At 42.8% G+C, this 21,324-nt stretch overlaps 1 protein-coding gene across 5 annotated transcripts in view; it reads right to left on the bottom strand.

Moving 5' to 3' along the window:
* Positions 1 to 19,687, bottom strand: part of LOC106587104 (activating molecule in BECN1-regulated autophagy protein 1A) — a 105,936-nt gene extending 86,249 nt beyond the window's left edge. The window contains exons 1-9 of one of the 5 annotated variants that reach the window (XM_014175106.2): positions 14,392 to 14,883; positions 13,732 to 13,795; positions 13,477 to 13,590; positions 13,311 to 13,369; positions 13,013 to 13,196; positions 10,965 to 11,137; positions 10,748 to 10,814; positions 9,145 to 10,661; positions 3,888 to 3,974 (exon numbers count right to left, since the gene is read on the bottom strand). In XM_014175106.2, the coding sequence (XP_014030581.2) occupies positions 3,888 to 3,974; positions 9,145 to 10,661; positions 10,748 to 10,814; positions 10,965 to 11,137; positions 13,013 to 13,196; positions 13,311 to 13,369; positions 13,477 to 13,494 (2,105 nt within the window). In that variant the 5' untranslated portion in view covers positions 13,495 to 13,590; positions 13,732 to 13,795; positions 14,392 to 14,883. Of the gene's footprint in view, positions 1 to 3,887; positions 3,975 to 9,144; positions 10,662 to 10,747; positions 10,815 to 10,964; positions 11,138 to 13,012; positions 13,197 to 13,310; positions 13,370 to 13,476; positions 13,675 to 13,731; positions 13,796 to 14,391; positions 14,897 to 19,243 lie in introns of those variants that run through there. The other 4 variants (XM_014175101.2, XM_014175104.2, XM_014175105.2 and 1 more) reach the window with 4 other exon arrangements.
* Between the last annotated feature and the right edge of the window lie 1,637 nt (positions 19,688 to 21,324).

Raw genomic sequence — 21,324 nt, 5'->3', positions numbered from 1 at the left:
TTTGAGGATATTAAAATGGAAGAGGAACTAGATTTGGATTTTCAAAGTAGAATCCCTTTAACGGATCCTTATATTCAGTCTGAATATGCCTTTTGGGAAATTCTGATTGTTGGTTGAGGACCTCTTAACCTCTCTGGGGTATGCGGGACACACTCGCCAACAGCCAGTGAATTAGCAGGGCGCCAAATTCAAAACAAAAAAAAAATCTCATAATTCAAATCTCAAACATACAACTATTATATCCCATTTTAAAAGATACACTTCTCGTTAATCCAACCACACTGTCCGATTTCAAAAAGGCTTTACGGCGAAAGCATAACATTGGATTATGTTATGACAGCGCCTAGACAAGAAAAACCACACAGCCATTTTCCAAGCAAGGAGAGGCGTCACAAAAAACAGAAATACAGCTAAAATTAATCACCAACCTTTGATCTTCATCAGATGGCACTCATAGGACTTCATGTTACACAATACATGCATGTTTTGCTCGATAAAGTGAATATTTATATCCCCCAAAAAAATTTACATTGGCGTGTAATGTTCAGAAATGTTTTTCCTCCCAAAACTTCCGGTAAATGAGCACATCAATTTACAGAAATACTCATCATAAACGTTTAGAAAATATACAACTGTTATTCAAAGAATTATGGATACACTTCTCCTTAATGCAACCGCTGTGTCAGATTTCAAAAAAGCTTTACGGCGAAAGCAAACTTTGCAATAATCTGAGTACAGCGCTCAGACACAGCGCTCAGACACTACCCCGATGAAGTTAACTGAGGAATGTGGTTGCTTTTTTTATGATTGTGTTTTTGAAGGTTCTGTATTTTCTATGCGCCTATGCTGACTTGATTGTGTAAGCGTTAGTCATGCATGGCTCCCTTGTAAAAGACACGTTGGTCTTAAATGGAACTCCACCCTGCCTAAATAAAGTTTAACCTCTTGGCGTTCCCCTAGGATAGGGGGCGCTAAAGCGATTTTTGAAAAAAAATTGTGCCCATTTTAAACGGCCTCCTACTCAAACTCAGAAGCTAGGATATGCATATAACGTTTCTAAAACTGTTTGAATGGTGTCTGTGAGTACAACAGAACTCATATGGCAGTCAAAACCCAGAGACAGATCGAAACAGGAAGTGGAATTCTGAATTGCGAACTCAACTTCATCACGTTGCCTATTAATCACACCGTGAGCTATGGTTCATTGAGCACTTCCTATTGCTTCCACTAGATGTCCCCAGTCTTTACAAAGTGATTTGAGACTCCTACTGTGAAAACTGAATGAATGAGACGCAGTGGAACGTGGTCACACGGAGAGGGCCATCACCATTATGACGCCGACGCCCCTGGTTACCCTCCCATTTCGAAACGTTTTGAAACACAATGCAATCGTCCCCCTCGAATCTTATTGGCTCTCTTGTTGAAAAACGCCCTGAAGATTTATGTTATACAACGTTTGAACGAACCTAAATGGGGAAAAAATGCATTTTCTCGAAATGGCTGTCCCGTGGCCGACGGAAGTTTTGGAGCAGCCTTCAGACGCGCTAACAAGAACAAGCTCTTGGAACATAAAGGAGTATTTTTTCGAACGAAAATACATTTGTTGTGGACCTAGGATTCCTGGAAGTGCTTTCTGATGAAGACAACCAAAGGTAAGGGATTATTGACAATAGTATACAAGACTAGATGTGATATGCGATTGTTCCAAGATGGCGCTGACCTGTAACGTTAGACTATTTTTCAGAGTATCACATACCCTTTCATCGCAAAGTATGATTACCCAGTAAAGTTAATTTTAAATCTGGCATTACAGGTGCTTTCAAGAGATATTCATCTATAAATCTTAGAATGACAATATTACATTTTTAAAATGTTTTCGAATAGTAATTTAGTAAATTGTAGCTCTGTTTCATCGGATGCATTTGAGTGAAAATAGTTAGTCAACGTTACGCACCGATGTAAAATGCTGTTTTTATATATAAATATGAACTTTATCGAACAAAAGAATGCATGTATTGTGTAACATGATGTCCTAGGTGTGTCATCTGATGAAGATTGTCAAAGGTTAGTGCTGCATTTAGCTGTTTTTTGGTTATTTGTGATGCATGTGGTTGGTCGGAAAATGGCTTTGTGGCTACTTTTACAATATACTCCTCTAACATAATCTAATGTTTTGCTTTTGCTGTAAAGCCTTTTTGAAATCGGACAACGTGGTTCGATTCAGGAGAGGTGTATCTATAAAACGATATAATTTGAAAAAAAAAATATGAAAAAAAATTAAATTTTGTTATGCTAAATGGCGATATGATTTTTCGCTGGATGTCCGTCCCGCCGCACAGGGGTTAAATAAATACATGTGAGAGAGAATAACGAGGTGAGAGGGAAGTGTCGGCGCTATCCTCGCCACTAGATAGGCGTTTAAGATCAAAAGGTCAAAGCAAATGACGACAGAGTGAGCAGTCAATAGTCAAGTGTCCACTCTCTACAAAAATTCTCTGTACTGATCATTATGTCCCTGCTCTGGGTCACACATTGATTTTCTATATAGCACCTTGGTTCCTAAGCGGAACAGCTCTGTCCCTAGATGAATGTATTTTTACTGAGAGGACTAGGCCCAACTATCCACCTCACAAGGTCACCACCTTGGAGGTCAGCTGGCATTCAATCCCAGACACTAAATTCAGAACCTCCAGGCTCAGAGCAGACCCGGTGTAATGAATCACTCTTCAGCAAGGCAGTATCAGAAAGGTAGGAACACAGATAGTGGTGACGTTATCAACATCTTTGCTCAAAAGTCTAAGAAACATCACAACTTGTGTAGGGCTGCAATGAATAAAAATGTATTACCATGAAAACACCATGTCCTAGTTCCATTTATATTTAACGACGACCAGTTACAATTCCATTTATAGCAGTGATAATGGATTTCAAAGAACAGCATGCATTAAAGTTAATATATGCTACACGGTTGGCCTACTGGCAGATGTTCAAGGGAAATTACCTTCGACAATACTTCATGTAAGCATCATATGCTTGAAGCTATACTGTCTAGGTTGTCTTACAGTATATAATGTCAACGCTATGACATACTGTTGCCTGAGAACCACACAGAGACAAGTGTGCACAGGTTAGTGAAATGTTAGTCCTCCAAAAATGTTGTCGTCACGCCTCCTTTGGAGGTCTGAAAAATGTTGTATGAGCCAAAACGGTTTGAATGGTCCGCTGGCTTCCAGTAGCTACATTTTTATTGGACGTTACATTCCAAGAACCCTCCCCACATGACTGTTGAGGGAGTGCTGCATCTTAAGCTCCACCCAAGCAAGGCATTGGATTGGTTTGACGTGTTGTGAGGCATCAGATTTAGACCAAGTCTCCAACCCTTTTTAGCTAATTTAGGCCAGACTTCAGGATTAGGGAAGCCTGGTTCTCTACGAGGCTAGTGAAATAATGATGTTGATAGTGGGACCATTTTCCATTTGTTTGCTGGCTTGTCTGCACCCGTTAGAGCACTACACTGAGGTCTGAACTGAAAAAGTGTCCGATTTCCTTGGCATCAATATTTGCCATAAAATGGTGCTCTATCCATTGTTTTTAGAATTGTCAATGATCCCTGACAGTCTCCCTTATGTTCAGTGATTGTTAGACAGAAAACAAAATGAAGAGAATGTATACATTTGGGTCCAATATCATTTCTGCAGTTTCGATTTATTTTTACTCAAACCACCCGAGGGCAAATCGACAATGTTTGACACCCCCATTTATCAAGTGGCAAATTATTGTTGGTCCTTGTAGTGTGTGCTACATGCTAATCTAGTATGCTTGGTGGAACTTTTTTTGTATTCTCAAATTACAAGTAAAACATCAATAGCACTGACCACAAGACTCACCTGGCAGGATCTGGATAAATAGGATGGTCCCGGGAGCCAGATATGTCATACCGAGACTGCGACATAAGAGATGACTCCAAAAGCCTCCTATGAAAGAGAAACAGAGCAAAGGGGATGGTTAGATTTTCATGTCCACTAACGAAAACACCACAAACAAAGTTGTTGTACCTGTTGCTTAATGATCAGCTCAAATATTTTCCATATTCATTATCACCAACTAGTCTAAACCGCTTTCCAGTGAAAAAAAAGGAGCCATTTCTGTGACTGACGCAACCAAACAATGTTTCTCTCCTTTCTCATTACTTTTCAGAGGTATAATTAAGAGAATGAATACCTTCACAATTAAAACACACACACACACACACACACTAGAGAGTCTACATATCAGGTGCTTCCTCAATGGATACGAATGTCTCCTAGCTCTTCTTTATAACCACCTGTGTCCAGGGACAGCTGATTTGGGGGATAGATTTACAATGGGAGTCAATGCACTACAGCTGAACAGCCCGATCAACTATGCTTGATAATGGCAATAAAACGTGACGACGCACTGAACCTTTTATCAAGACCCAGTATTCCCACACTAGGGATGTTGCAAAGACCATGAACAATGCCAAAATTTCAATTCAGCAGTCCAATTCTTATTTTTCAGTTTTCAGTTTGGATGAAACTGGATGTTTCATAGAGAAAGATTGGCTTTAGGTTGTTACTCAGGCCATTAAAGCTGAAACGTTTGAAATAGAGTGAATATGGAAAAGCTCAGGGACATGTGTGTGACAACGGAGACACGACATGACAATTTCAATCTTGAATGACATTTTAGTGCCCCATAAGACAAAAAGTGACTCCAAATAGGGCAATCATTTATTCAGATTTAGAATGCAAATAAATATATATATTGTTGGATTCAAAACGTGTTTTAAAAATAGCACATAGGCAGTGCAGACTATTTTAAGTGATTGGCTGGAGAGCTAGCCCAACATTGCCAACATTAAAACAAGTTTGTAAATGATTCTGTGTTGTTGACATGTTAATGAGACAGAACATGCAGTTCCCACCCTCCTGCCATAATCCTTACCCCAAAGTCACAAAAAAACAACGTGCTCATTACCGTGAGGGATACAATAGCCAAATTACTGGAATAACTCGAAGCATTCCCTTCCTTGAGATTCACATTTATTCACATCCTCGCCAGCTTGCTCATTGGAGGATAGTATTTTATAACCACCATTTTAGTCATTAAAAAGTCTCATTAAATTCCTAAGGGACATTCATTTGCCCATTATCGGCAGCACATCAAGTTTAAAAAAATGATAGTGATGTGAAATGTCCCAGCCCTGTGTAACAACCCATTCAATTAGTCCAGTCTTTTACTGAGCCGGGACTTGAATGCCATTCCTATACAGAGGATGGTGAGGCAACTAATATAACAATGGTCTTTATACTTTAGTGGCTTTGAGGAAAGTTTGGTATGCAAAGCACTAAATATTGAATTGTTAGATTATAACCTCAACTGCGCTAGTCTTTTGGGCTCAAAGCAAGTCAGAAAATGTCTAAGAATGCAGTAGCCAACACCTCATTGAAAAAGCAATTACAGCAATAAATACAGCCTAATATAAGCCTAGACCTATTCATTTTGTCAAATCACTTTTAATCTGCTATATCAATGCCTTGCCCAAAGAAGGTTGACTTCAGAATGTGGACACAAGAAAGAACCCATTGTGCCCATGTAGGCTCAATAACACAAAGTAGCCTAAAGCTCAAATATCATTAATATAGTCACATAAAACCTTGAACATATTCCATTTAGGGTGACCTGCAGCTGTGAGTCTATGAGATAGACTGGAATCTAAAAGACATGTGAACAAAACAGAGAACCAAACTTCAGTTTGGTAATTTGCTTTCCAGACGCTTCTTGACGGCCTACAGATTAAACCCAATGCTTTGGCCTCGTGTCAGACAAAGTAGAGCAGCACCCTCAGGATGCTGGAGAGCTCTCCACACAACAAGCCCCAGCATTAGGCTAGATAATGAGGGGTTGAGCAGGAAGGGCAACTTCACATTGTTAAAGTTCACAACACTGCCCTTGAAACAGAGGCTAATTGCAACCTTCCAGGGCACAGGGGATGGATTGGGATTGAAGCGAGAAGGAAAATGAGAGGGGGAAAAAAAACAATTACCGTGTGTGTTTTCAATGACTGTAGCTAAATGTTATGCAAATATTAAGATAACAAATATTTCACTTTTTCCACTTCACTGTTTCTTAAAATAGGCATTACTTTCTTGCCTGGCTACCCAATCTCCTTGCTCCAGCCAAACGCCACGCCCAAGTACGTTAGTTTCTACTCCGCAATGAGTCTGGATCTGAGTACCTCCCAGACGATTTGTAGAATGGAAATCCATTCTAGACCATCTGATTGGTTCCAGAAACTGATGGGTTGGGCAAGAGCACACATGGATAAAGTGGCATTTCGAAAATTCGTCAATGTGTTTAATACTCTTCATTGTCATCAATGAAGATAAAATCAGTTTCAGACTGAATTATGTTGCGAACAATAGAGCAGCGGAAGAATTCAGTTTGTGTCGTGTTTTGTAGAGCCCTTCATATCCTCATAGTTTGTGCAAATACAAATAAAATGGCGTGTTCATTAAATAGCTTTTAGAAGTGTTCACAGCAAATACCTATGCTAATTCACAAACCAATCCTAATAGCCTGGGTCTAACTACTCCTATTCTAGAAAGTTGTCAATGGTAGTTGCCACAGGAGAGGCAGAGCTATCTTGGCAATCATGTCTAAATATCTAGTCAGTACCATACTGCCACCAAGTGGAAAACTGAGAAGCAACATGGAGACAGTCCTGCTTCTACAGGTCCATTACAAATTAGCTTGTGTCCACCACTTGATTGGAACAATGGGAAGTCGATCCCCGGCCGAGTCATACCAAAGACTCTAAAAATGGGACCCGATGCGTCCCTGCTTGGAACTCAGCATTAACGAGATTGAGGGTAATGCGGCATTCAATACAACTGTGACATTTTCAACTTGGAAACTTGTGGAAAGATGAGGTACGAGCTTCCCACTTGTTAAGTATCACAATCAGCCAAAAGAAAGCTCTACGCAAAAAAACTACTGTATGAAAAGCAACATATTGTCGACGTTGTAGTTTTTTAACTTTTGTAGGCTTTTTGAATGGTATTCAATTTGCAAAAACGTAGCGCAATGGCCTTCGGTGTAATAACTTCACAAAAGGCATCTGGCAGAAATAAATTCATACACACAGTACCAGGCAAAAGTTTGGACACCTACACATTCATTTATTTAGACTATTTTCTACATTGTATAATAATAGTTTAGACATCAAAACTATGAAATAACATATGGACTCGTAATAACCCCCCCAAAAAATTGTTAAACAAATCAAAATGTATGTTATATTTGACATTCTTCAAAGTAGCCACCCTTTGCCTTGATGACAACTTTGCACACTCTTGCCATTCTCTCAACCAGCTTCATGAGGTAGTCACCTGGAATGCGTTTCAATTAACAGGTGTGCCTTGTTAAAAGTTAATTTGTGGAATTACTTTCCTTCTATAAGCCAATCAACTGTTGTGACAAGGTAGTGGGTATACAGAAAATAGCCCTATTTGGTAAAAGACCAAGTACATGTTATGGCAAGAACAGCTCAAATAAACAAAGAGAAATGACAGTCCATCATTACTTTAAGACATGAAGGTCAGTCAATCCGGAAAATGTCAAGAACTTGGAAAGTTTCTTCAAGTGCAGTCGCAAAAACCATCAAGCGCTATGATTAAACTAGCTCTCATGAGGACCGCCACAGGAAAGGAAGACCCAGAGTTACCTCTGCTGCAGAGGATACGTTCATTAGAGTTACCAGCCTCATAAATTGCAGGCCAAATAAATGCTTCACATAGTTCAAGTAAGAGACACATTTCAACATCCACTGTTCAGAGGAGCTGCGTGAATCAGGCCTTCATGGTCAAATTTCTGCAAAGAAACCACTACTAAAGGACAACAATAAGAATAAGAGACTTGCTTGGGCCAAGAAACACGAGCAATGGACATTAGACTGGTGGAAATCTGTCCTTTGGTCTGATGAGTCTAAATTTGAGATTTTTGTTTTCAACCACCATGTCTTTGTGAGACGCAGAGTAGGTGAACGGAAGATCTCGGCATGTGTGGTTCCCACTGTGAAGCATGGAGGTGGTGGTGTGATCGTGCTTTGCTGGTGACACTGTCAGTGTTTTTATTTTATTTATTTATTCAAGGCACACTTAACCAGCATGGCTACCACAGCATTCTGCAGTAATACACCATCCCATCTGGTTTGCGCTTAGTGGGACTATCATTTGTTTTTCAACAGGACAATGACCCAACAGACCTCCAGGTTGTGTAAGGGCTATTTGACCAAGAAGGAGAGTCTTGGAATGCTGCATCAGATGACCTGGCCTCCACATTCACCCGACCTCAACCCAATTGAGATGGTTTGGGATGAGTTGGACCCCAGAGTAAAGGAAAAGCAGCCAACAAGTGCTCAGCATATGTGGGAACTCATTCAAGACTCTTGGAAAAGCATTCCAGATGAAGCTGGTTGAGAGAATGCCAAGCGTGTGCAAAGCTGTCATCAAGGCAAAGGGTGGCCACATTGAAGAATCTAAACTATATTTGTATTTGTTTAACATCTTCACTATTATTCTACAATGTAAAAAAAATAGTACAAATAAAGAAATAGCCTTGAATGAGAAGGTGTGTCCAAACTTTTGACTGGTACAGTATACTTTCATTGTCCAACATACTTACCAAAGAAAATGCCCTAATGACTGCACAAGTTTGGATAACACCTTTTATCAAAATAAAATAAAAATGCATTTAAAAAGAGGGGGAAATATTACCATATTAAGGGGATATAATCATTTTTAAAAATCTGGGATACTGATGTGAGATGCACAGTTGAATGAGCACAAAATCAAGACATGCAAAGTCTGCCTGTATGATTAGACTAATGACAAGCATGGGGTGACTTGGGATGATGTGTACGTCTTGTGGTAGGGCAGACTTGGAAGCTTATAAGATGTGTTGAATGTTGCATCTGGTACTGCCTCAAAGTCAGAGTTCAGCCATCAGGCCATTCATGCTACTTCCAGCATATTGGAAAAAGCTATGCTATCAATTATGTTTTTCATTTAACAAACTGCACAAAATATCAATAACACAGAACTTAACACCTGATTCTCTCACCTTCTCAGGTAATCGTCATCGTGGTTTTCGTCAGGCATTTCTTGGTTTAAGGCCTCTTGTGGTACATTCACCGCTGGACTTGGACTAGCAGACGGTTGGTAAACTCTCTCCCACTGGCCTGTCTCCTGGTTATACACCAACCCCACCGCCTGTTCTCTCTGTGGGCTAGGGGTTCCCCGGTGAGGGAAGGCTGTGTCCCCTCCAGGTTCATCAGCACTGGGCTGTGGCTGTGCTAACTGTCTCCTGTCAGAGGACTGGGGAACATGTGGCACCGCCTGCCTCATTGTGTGAAAGGCAGAGTTGGGGCTTGGGGGCTGCCATGAGGTGCTCCCCTCCTCTTGTGATGGGGTCTGGCCGGTGCGCTCCCAGCGCTGTGTACCTTGGTTAAACGTGAACAAGTTGTGGCAGACCCTGCAGCGGTTCATATGGCCACGGGAGGGACCAGAACCACCATCACTGCTGTTGGGGGGCTGATAATGGGGGGTGACAGGCCGCTCACAGTCTATGTTATTATTGAGCATCTCCCGTGTCTGTTGCTCTTGGCTGCTCTCTCCACCAGCACCACCTGACTGCTCCATTTCCTGCATGCGATCATACTCCATGAAGTAGCGATTCAAGTTGCACTGCAGCACGTTACGGATAGAGGTGGGGCTGTTGCTCCCTCCCTCCCCAAGAGAGTGGTGTCCACTACTAGTGCTGGGTCCATCTACAGAGCCGTTTCCACTGGTGTGAGGGCTCACTACTGCTGGGGGAAAGCTTCCTCCCTCTGTGGCAGAGGTGTAGACAGGCGACTGAAATGAGCCCTCCTGCTGCCTCAGCACAGACAGCAGGTTGACAGAGGATGCACTAGTCCTGGGTGGAGATACCCCAACACCCCCACTACGCTCAGGGCGCATGTTGAGCATGCTGCCCATCCAGTCTGCCCCCGCCAGTCGCCCAGAGCACTCCCGGCCTGGCTGCTGGTGGCCCTGGTTGGTTATAAGGCCTGGGATGCTGCGCTGGCCAGGGCCTGAAGATGGAGTGCGTAAAGAGTGTCCTCTAGCACTGCCGTACACACTGCTGAACGCAGATGGACGGTGTGAGGAGCGAGGCTCAGAGGGCTGCCGGGGCTCAGTGCGAGCAGAGGAGAAGGTGGAGGCATGAGACTGGGCCTCCAGGCTCTCAGGGTCAGAGGGGTCCTCTCCAGATGGTGAAGGGGCTCGGGTGGCAGAGCACCGACTGCAGAAGCAAACCATACCAAGGTGTTGCACACAACCCTGGTAGGGGAGTCGGGAGCGATTCCGCAGGGCAGAATAACGTCCAGAGGGAAGACTAGGAGAGTCAGCAGCACTACTGGCAGCGGGTGCAGGAGGATGCTGTTCCTCAGACTGTGAGCCGGAGTTCCTCGATGACAGGATGTGCAGGAAGTTGTGGAGAATGGGGGTACGGCGGACCGGTTGGGACTGTAGGAAGGATCGATGGCGAAAGTGGGGCATCTCCACGCTATCCATGGGGACCTCAGAGTCATCATCACTCTGCTGAAAAGCACACAACAGGAACACAATGTTCTTGATATGATGCAACTGACCTTAAATAATGTAAAGTATTAAACAAACAGTCTCACCTGTTGGTTAGAGGGATTCACTATAGCGGTCAACAGGTAATGACCCAGTGGGTCAAACCTCACCAGTCTGCAACAGAGCATTTGCATATGTCATTAGCTACATTTTGCTTTGACTCGGTTTCCAAATTCAGATATTGCAGCAAAGTTTCAACAAGTCAAGTAATCGAACACTGTGGAAATTATAGGGAGATCGAGAAGGTGGAGCTTTTTGTCAGACCTGACTCTCTCTGTCTCGCTGGCAGTCTTGACCAGGGCAAATGGCTCCCTCCTACTCCAGTCCCAGAAGTGAACCTCATTGTTTGTTGCTATAAGGAGGAGCTGGGCAGTAGGGTGAAAGGCCAGGGAGGCAATGGCCACATTGCTCTCAGTGAACCAGCTCTCACTGCCACCCTGGGCATCAGAGGGGCCACACAATGTTCAAAAAAAGATTAGTGTCAATATTATGCACATGCACAAAAACCCAGAATGTCATCCAACTATTTTTAAGAGAAAGCACAGAAATCGATTGGTAAGGAATAAAACTTGTGATGCAGGAGAGGACAAGGTTACCTACACCAGCGCCACACACAGAGATAGTTAGAGATCCCTAGTTGGATATAACCTGTTTTGTGCATGGACACTGCCATAGAGCCCCACAGTGGAGGTGTCATAGTACCCATAAAACCTAGTTGTCAAACAGGGAAATGGTTCCTAAAGTTTTTCTACCATTAATCTTTCCCATAGGGAATTTTAGAAACACATAAAGGGCTGTGATTCGTGTAGGCTTATCCTAGTGTGACATTTTGATAACCGTGTAAATCTCTCTCGGACAAGGTAACTTCTATCAATATATTCTGCTCCATTTACACTCAGATTTAAAAATGCTAATTAGCATCAAGTAGACATCATGCCAAACTACAAATCCCTGCAAGCTCCTGCACATTATCTCTAGCTGACACCTTTGCTAACAGGTATTATGACAACTTAAAACTTGCACAAGACAGTTCACAGAATTGTCAATTGAAATGTTACCAATTTATTCATTACTACATTTAGCTAACATTAGAGAGTGAATCCAGAGATTCTTACCTTTGCCTCGATTCGGCAGTCTAGTCCAGATCATCATGCCATTTGTAGTTTTTTATGATAGCCACATTAGAATTACATTTTTGGGGGATAAATACAGGCGAATATATTGATACAAGTCACTTTGTCCTTGAGAGATTTACAGTTATCAAAACATCACACCGGGGAAAGCCTAAACAAAACATCCCTTATTTCAAGTGTTTCCAAAATCGCCTATAGGAAAAATGAAATGGTGGAGAAAAGAAAATTGGAACCATTTCCCTGTTTTACCTCTAGGTTTTATGGGTATTACGACTCATATTGTGGTACTCTATAGAGGGCTTCCACCATTTTAAAGTAGTCAACTGGATGGGGATTCATATGGGTTGGGAGGGATCAGCCAATGCTCAGAGCATTGGCTTCTTCTTCAAATTGGGTTGCCTGGTTTGTAAATGGCTTTAAGCTGTATCACCGCCATCTTGTGGCCACAATAAATGAATGACAAGATTTGTTTCAGGACTCCTGCACTGCAGGTGGCAGTAAAACACCAATATACGCTGTACGCTATTTTCAAACACAAAAAAATATGAAAATAGGCTACGTCAAAATGGAGATGGCCTCAATGGCACTGCTCGTGCTCTTACAGGTGCCATAATGGGACAGATTAAATGACAAATTCTCAATTGGTTTTGCTCAACTCCTCTGTCCTGCTTTTGAAAAAGTTCAAAGGTAATCGAGGAGCGGAGGCAAGGAGAAGAAACAAATGAGCTTGTATGAAATTAAACTCCCCACTCCATAAGGCAAATTAAATTTACAGGGGTGAAATCCCAAAATAAATGTGTAAAGTGATAAAAACAAATACAGCTAGTTGTGGAAGACATTTTGAAGATGAAATAATAAGTGGTGTATCCTTTTTAAATGTGTGCATGCTTTCTCCTCCGAGAAAACAGCTGATTCAAATGGGGTGTAGTGGATTTTAAAACACTTCTGCACTAGCCACTGAGTGGAATACTCTTGTGTATCAAGGAAGTGAGCAAACTCTTCCATTCGCCTACTAATTAATTGACACCGTCCTCAACCACATATCGGTTTCCAGTTCACAGAGGAGAGGAGGACGGAGGAGTCTAGGAGAATCTCCCAAAGATGAGTCATCTAATTAAGTCTATGGTAGCACATGTAGTCCTTGAGGTTCCTTTGCATGAGAAGATGACAGCCACTCACATGCAGGTCCCAGATGCGAACCTCTCCATCCAGACATCCTGAAGCCACCAAACCAGGGATGGTAGGGTGAAAGGTCAGACACCAAGGAGTGCGGCGATGGCCCACCAGAGAGTGAACACACTTCCCTGTCTTAATCTCGGTGATATAAATGTTATGGTTGACATGAGTGGAGGCAATTAAGGTCCTATATGAAAGGAAAACATTAACAGTTAACATACAATCTTCCAGTCTTGGTGTCTTTCTACCTCATCCAGACCAAAAAAAATGTATACAACATTTTATAGGATGACATTCTGACCTGTCCGGGCTAAAAGCCAACAGGAAGGTAGAACGAGGGCTGTCCGGCAACTCCACTTTCTGAGGAAAATTAAATTATAAGAGCACATCAAAAAAGTGGCCACTCGTCAGTTAAACTTGTTACATTGCACGATTTCCATCCATGCCTCACCAAGGATGCTCCTTACCTGACTCTGCCATTTCATCCGCCGGGTCTTCTCCTCAACAAGCTGCTGCAGGAGGCGCTGGGAGCCAAGGCCACGTGCCCCACGCTCCCGGGCAGTTAAGATCCGCACCGAATTCTTTGGGTAGACAGTCATCTCAAAGATCAGGCCTTCATTCCTCTCCTTCACACTGGTATTTGTTGGTCTCAGTCACCAAAGGGTCTAAGCAAAAGCCATATGAAAGTGTGTCTGTGGCTAGCTTGTAGTCTACACCTTTACCTTGCCATTGCATGGTGAAATCCAGCTGTTGATGACATAACCATGTTTGTAGCTAACTAGTTAGCTAAAAAAAAAAAATGTTTATTATTAGTTAACAAATGAGAACTGCAGTGATTAGGTAACAGCCACGAGGTGCTGATGAAAACGTTGCCATAAGTAGCATGAATAATGAAAATCTGTTAGTTTTACACAATTATAACATAACGTTAATGGCAAAACAACCGATGGTGTGTGTTCAGGCAGAACACCCGAAATACAGATTACCACAACAGGCTGTCATGAAACTTAAAATTGCTTGTTAACTACCTGTCTCCTAACTCCAGATTGTAAAACCAGATAATGTGATTTAACCCAACAAAGGTGGGCCATTATACTGGAGGACGAAGCTAGTATCGGCAATAACAGGTTAGTTATTAGTTGAACGATCTGACAACGTTTTGTACAGCCAGGCCTGTAACTACCAGTATATTTTTGGGTTAAATCACATTATCTTGTGTTACAATCTGTAGCTACCCGTCTCCCAATAAACTAGCTAGCTAACATGCCAGCGTTTGTCCAACTCAAGCAAGCGCTGGCGTTGAGAACCAACCCCATCAAGGCATTGCATTGGCCTAACATAACTAGCTAACGTTAGCGATACTCGACCATGTACCTCCCTACCTTTTCCCACTGCTACGGTTGGATGTTCTTGTCGACTTAGCAAGTTACATATATTCGACATTTACTAGCACCTGAAACTATCTCGTATAATTATGGTCTATTTTCTCCGATGTTTTTATATTGTGTTGACCAACTGTGGTTAACAAGCTAGCAGTGTAGCTAGGCTAGCTATTAGCTATGTTCTCCAAAACATTAGCCAGCTGGCCAGACCAGCCACAGATCATCAGGCATTACTAGTTGAACACAGGAACATAGGTGGGCGCCACAAAACCGATTGCTTTTTTTGCAGTGCAAGAAATAGCTAGCTTACAAAGGGTCAATTTTGCTTTAAAGTAAGCAATGTATTTATAATCTACATGTATCGCTATTTCTATGTTTTACAGAAAACATGTATACATATAAGTTAATGATTATACAACGCAGCGTTTTCCAAACTGGGTCTGGACCATAGGATCCTGGTCCTCATCCAAACGGTTTATACAATAATAATAGTTCTTATGGTTGTCATTTGTGCTATAATGATTTATAAAAAGCTTTAATCTCAAAGAGAACACGTTTTCTACTAAAACTGACGCAGATCTAGCATAACCTTTTAGCTGCTGCACAGTTTGGTTTGATTGATTTGACAGTAAAAAAATAATACATATACACAAAGATTTGTAAAAGTGACCGGTATTGTACAATATAGTCGGGGACTTATTTCCATTGTGGTCCCTATTTTTAACATAAATACATATACAATTACATAGATACAGACAAATTACAGATAGAGATGAGTATCAGGGGAGTTAACGTACAATTCTTACACGCTTGTTTGGCTGGTAGCTTATTCTTTAGATGTTTGGGGCTGCTGGTGAACCATGATGTGCATACGTGATCAAAGTGACACTGGACTAGCGCACTAGCTAGGTTTCCATCCAATTGGCGACAGATTTTCATGCGAATATTGTAAAATCTAATTAAAAACAATATTTCAGAGTTTCGTTTGGGAAGTTTTAGCGCCGGACATGACAGGGAAGATTTTGGCCAAATGAGCCACATTTTCGTGTCGTAAAAAACAGCCTATAACAAATGACCAAAATACTATTCCTTGTGTTTCGATGTGCAGCATATGCAAAACTTTATAGCCTATTTGTTATTGTTTTTATGCTACATTCCTAAAACAATAATTTTGCACCTCACGGTTCAGCTGTTAGGGATTTGAGCACTACATGTATCAGGGCTTCGGTGTCCACTGTATAATATTAACATTTTAATGTGTTCTATATATATAGCCTATTTGAAAGAAGAGAAGCTTAGGCCTAACCCCAGAGAGCTAGATAGAAATAAGCAGACATCGACATGCATTTCTTTATGTGAGATGGTTACTACGTTAATTTTAGTTAATTTTCGACATAATATTTTCTATAAAGATAAGCATTGTATTGTTAGGAGTAACTCTGGTTGGCTTGAAACAGTCGTCCTCATCTCAAATTCAACTGTTTGAGTCAGTTGGAGCCCTTGGGCTATTTCAATTCGATTTAAAAGGGATTTATTGGCATGGGAAACATTTGTTTACATTGCCTAAGCAAATGAATTAGATCATAAACAAAAGTTAAATAAACAAACATAGGTTGTATTTACAATGGGGTTTGTTCTTCACTGGTTGTCCTTTTCTTGTGGCAACAGGTCACAAATCTTGCAGCTGTGATTGCACACTGGCATTTCACACAATAGATATGGGAGTTTATCAAAATTGGATTTGTTTTCAAATTCTTTGTGGGTCTGTGTAATGAGGAATATAAGTGTCTCTTGCACATAATCAAAGATTTCCTTCATTTTGAATCAGTCACAGTGGTCAGTTATTCTGCCACTGTGTACTCTCTGTTTAGGGCCAAAAAGCATTGTCACGTCTTCTCCCACTCCCCATCTCCGGGCAGGTTTACTAATCACTGGCTTTGACATCCATCATTACGCACACCTGGCACCATTGTTACGGTCACCTGCGCCTCATAATGAGACACACCTGGATTCAATCACTTCACTGATTACCTCCCCTATATCTGTCACTCCCTTAGTGTTGTTCCCCCAGGCACTATTGGTTATGTGTTTCATATCCAGATGGTATGCTTGGTTTGTATTGTGCAATGGTCATTGCATTATTAAACTCACCACCTGCTTCTTGACTCACAGTGTCTCTGTAACAGAATACTGCCTCAACAAATGGAAGCAGCAGGAAATCAGGCCATCTCCCTGATGTTTGATTAACAATGATAACTACTTTGTCAACACCATGACCAGCTGGTGCAACTGGGGACAGCTATGGAAGAGGTTCTTTGTGGTCTTCAACATCACACATACCTGAGCGGATACTAGCGGAGGATACTCTACCACCAGTTGAGCCAGCACACCAGCCCATCCAACAGTCTGCCCAGGTTAGCGACGCCTGTTTGCCCCTCCCTGACAAATGACAGAACCCCCATCTAAATGCTGTGGCTTCCTACTCCAGTGCTCCCTCCATTTTGCGCACCAGATGGGAGCCCCCATCACCGAGAGGTCAACGGTTGCCACTGTTATTTCTCTGCTGACTGGTGGGCGTAGGCTACGGCCATCTGGGAGAGAAGAGGAGCTGGCTTCTTATGAGGGGTTCATGGCACTGTTCAGAGGAATCTTCGCTCATCCACTGAGGGCAGAGGGGTTGAGTGCCTACTCCAACTATGGTGGGATGCCCAGACGGCCGCTGAGTACACGCTCACCTTCCAGACAGTAGCAGCATTCAGCAGATGGAATGAGCCGGCGCTCCGTATGCTTTTCAGAAGAGGACTGCATGAGGTCCAGATCGAACTTTCATGTTGGGAATGCACTCCTTGCGATAGCCATCAGTCTGGATAACTAACTTCGGGAGCATCGTTACCATCGCTTCTGTCCTTCCCTCAGTGACCACTCTGTATCAGAGCCTGAACCCTTGGAGGTAGGGGGTCACATGCCTTCCCCGCGGCTTAGTGACACAGACGGAAACCGCTGGGGCTCTGTCCCTATTGTCGTTAAGGGAAACTTCAGTAGTGTCCGATACGTCCCAACTCGGTCTCCACGAGAGCAGAGGGACGAACGCGTGATCTTCCACCTCCTGGGGCAGGTGTGAGTATTCCATTTATCGCTTTCTACAAACCCTTTTTTTTGTGTGTGTCAATCACACTAGTCGGCTGTCCCTCATGTACTGTTTCTAGAGGGCTCCCGAGTGGCGCAGCGGACTAAGGCACTGCATCTCAGTGCTAGAGGCTCGAATCCAGGCTGTATCTCAACCGGCCGTGATTGGGAGTCCCATAGGGCGGCACAGAATTGGCCCAGCGTCGTCCGGGTTTGGCCGGTGTAGGTCGTCATTGAAAATAAGTATGTTCTAAACTGACTTTCCTAGTTATTTAAAAAATACAGTGCTAGTGGATTCCGGTGCCCCGGATCTTTATTGACTACAGTCCCTCTCTGAACGTCACCTCATACCCGCTCACATCTGTTTCCAGTTCAAGCCCTTGATGATCGGCGCATCTACTAGGATCCGGGACCACTCACCCTCACTGTGGAGTCCATCATGAGAACATTCCCTTCATTTGTGAAGGATGACAATCACGGACTGGGCACCCGAATGCTGGAGGACCTGCTTTCCCGTTCCATGTCGGTTGAGTCCTGTGGGTGCCTTTTAGCCCAACATTCTGGAGGTATACCAGGACCTGTGGGAGGTTTTTTCCAGAACCCGCGCCACCTGTTTCCTTCATCGTCCCTGGGACTGTGCCATTGACTTGCTTGCGGACTCTGCGCAGACGCATCTGTCTGTGGCTAAGGCCATGGAGGATTACATCCGTGAAGCGATCCAACAAGGTTTCAGCCACACGTCCACTTCTCCTGCTGCTGTGTGGTGGAGGATTACACCTGTGTATTGATTAGAGTACTGAAAGAGATCACCAAGTACCATTACTCTCCTGTTGGTGCCGGCAGCTATCGAACAGCTCTGCGGGGCCTGGTTCTTTACCAAATTGGAACTGCATACAATCTCATCCGCGAGGGGGATGAATGGAAGACGGCTTTCAGCACGATGTCTGGTCACTACGAGTACTCGGTAATGCCTTTTGGCTTAGCCAATGCGCCGTCAGTGTTCCAGGCATTCGTCAATGAGGTGTTCCGGGACATGCTCGGACACCAGGTGGTTGTCTCTATCCACGACAACCTGGTCTGCTCGGCTACCTTGGAGGATCACATCGCTCACATCCGAGTAGTCCTGGAACGTCTCTTGGCCAACCAACTATATGTCAAGGCAGAGCAGTGACAATTTCATCAGGAAATGTCTCTCTTCTAGGCAACCAGAACCACCCGCAAGGAGTGACGTTGTCGCTGGATATCCAGGTTTTACTCGTACTACTCAATCCATCTCCAAGAAGTATTGGTGGCCAACCTTGGCGAGGGACGTGACTCACTATGTCAACTCCTGTTCCATGTAGTGATGCACCGATATTACATTTTTTACTGATGTTTTCCTTGCCAAAAACGATACCTTTTTTAAAAATTGGGCCTTTTAAGTGTTCTAGTATAGTTAAAACACAGACGCAGCAGTCTGAGGCACTGCATCTCAGTGCAAGAGGCGTCACTACAGTCCCTTGTTCGAATCCAGGCTGTATCACATCCGGCTGTGATTGGGAATCCCATAGGGCAACTAACAATTGGCCCAGCATCATCCGGGCAGTCATGGTAAATAAGAATTTGTTCATAACTGAATTGCCTATTTAAAGGTTACACACCACACTAACCAAAAAGTTATTTTGTTGGCATTTATGTATGACCCCATTATCAGTAAAACATTACCAAACCTATTTCTTTCACTTACTTGCTGTTTCGTAGAGTCGTTTCATCCTCAAACAGGACTTCTATGGGACGCCGTTTGGGTCTTTGGTCAACAAGTGTTATTTGACACGCAATCAGGATCTTGACTATGACTGCACGTCACATAATATAACACGTTACTTAGCGTAATAACAACGTAAATTCACTCGTATTTCATGTCACAACAATTCATCGATACGTATGCTATGATGCTGGTAAAGTTGTCTCGCGCACCTGCCCTTCCTCAAGCTCTGGACAGTGCTGGTCGTAAAAAAAAAAAAAAACCTAGCAAGCTGATGGATTTGATGCAAACAATGTTCTTCCCCCAAAACACAGCAAAACTACATCTGTTTCAGTGGCTTTAGTTAGCTAGCTAACTATATAGCTAGGTGTCATCTAAAATAACCCTAATTTACAAGACATTTATTTGATTAATGGTGGTCGAACCCATCTGTGAAGTTAGCCACAATAAGGATTAGACACAATTTTGGACTTTGCGGTTAGCGTTCAAAATAAAAGTACGTAATTGACGGTGACGCAAAATGAATACAAAGAATAATTATACTAATTGCATCACTGTCATTTACATACTGTAATGAAACAGGCAGGGAGCAGGCCTCGAACCCTCGACCTTCTAGCCCGAAGTCCAGCGCACCATCGACTGTGACCGAAAAGCATGCTCCTGCGGCGGAGTCGAGATCCGCGCTTGTAAACCCAGGGTCGTTACAATACTTTTATTTTGAAGGCAGAAAGCAAATTCCACTTGTGCCTTGTCCTTATTGTGGCTAGCGTCACAACCCGGTCGATCCTCTCTAGCCGGATGAAGCTAGCTAGGTACCAAGCAGTAGCGGACTGAGCCCCAGGAGAATTCCCGGTGGGCTAGTCAACCTCTGGGCCGCTTTTAATTAATATATATATTTACTACTTATCAAAAAGTTGGCAGAACGTTAAGCGACACGGGCCAACCCTTTCCCCCAGACCCGTTGGTCTATTCCAAACGAACGTCTATGCAAACCTTAGCCCCGCCCCTTTTGTCTCGCTCACGTTGACACTGACAGCTCAAAAACTAGCTACCATAGAAAATGGAAAAGCAGAGTGAAAAATGTGAGTGTGGGGCTGACAAGTTAAGAGACAAGAGTCAAGTCTTCACTCAAATGCAAGTGAATGTAACATTATTTTTTTTTTTTAAAACGAACCGACTTATTCGGTGGTAGTAGTACTAGTGACATGGACGCTAACATTGAAGTGCTAGACCGGCAAGAGGAAGATGCCACAACCCGGTTTGCGGGTGAAAGAGTAGACGGAGAGGACAGCGAAGCCAAAGATGGGCACATATCTACCGCTTCGGCTGCACTAAATGTGTTACAAATACATGTTATATCCGAAATGGCAAATACAATTGGTCAGCTACTGCTGTGTAAATGTACCAGAAAGAATTGAGGTAAAGACGTTCAGTAACTGGGTGTTTCAAACCGGATAGCGGAAAAACTCAAAATTTGACGCCTGGCAAAGCTCTTAATGCCTAGATTTCGCCGACATTGGTTGTAAATAGTGTACATATTGTAAAACCAATCAAGTCCTTTCCCTCTCAAATTCATATTTTGTGCGGGAGAATATGGTAACAGTGATTTGCTAACTATGATCCTCATCGCCACCGGTTCCTACCACTTCGCCTCTTTCTAGACAATGCATTGAAACTCATCATGCCAACAGTCCGGTGTGAATGGCGAGTAAAGCCACACACAAAAAAACGTGTTTTGTTGTCATTCATTCACTTGATATGAAATAGTGGGACTGCTGCTGTGTTTTTAGTTTTTCAAAATTGGGCCTTTAGTTAACTTACATTATTTTATTCATATCCAGGTTGATGATAGGTCCGTTTCAGTGAAAGAGGGAGGAGCCAGGGAAGGCTAGACCAACTTTTGATTATTTCAAGAGACCAAAGTCAGATGACCTAAACATTGTTTCCACCCTATGCAGGAATCAAAAACTTCCATGGTACAGAGGGTTTTCTGTTTTAAAGACGGTACCAATCGAAAATGGCTGTAATACAATGAAAGCTATGTGTTATACTGTATGGTGCTA

Source organism: Salmo salar, chromosome ssa26 (assembly GCF_905237065.1).
Source record: "Salmo salar chromosome ssa26, Ssal_v3.1, whole genome shotgun sequence".
Classification (NCBI taxonomy): domain Eukaryota; kingdom Metazoa; phylum Chordata; class Actinopteri; order Salmoniformes; family Salmonidae; genus Salmo; species Salmo salar.
Note: the sequence above shows the minus strand (reverse complement) of the source record. Positions and strands in the feature narration are given on the sequence as shown.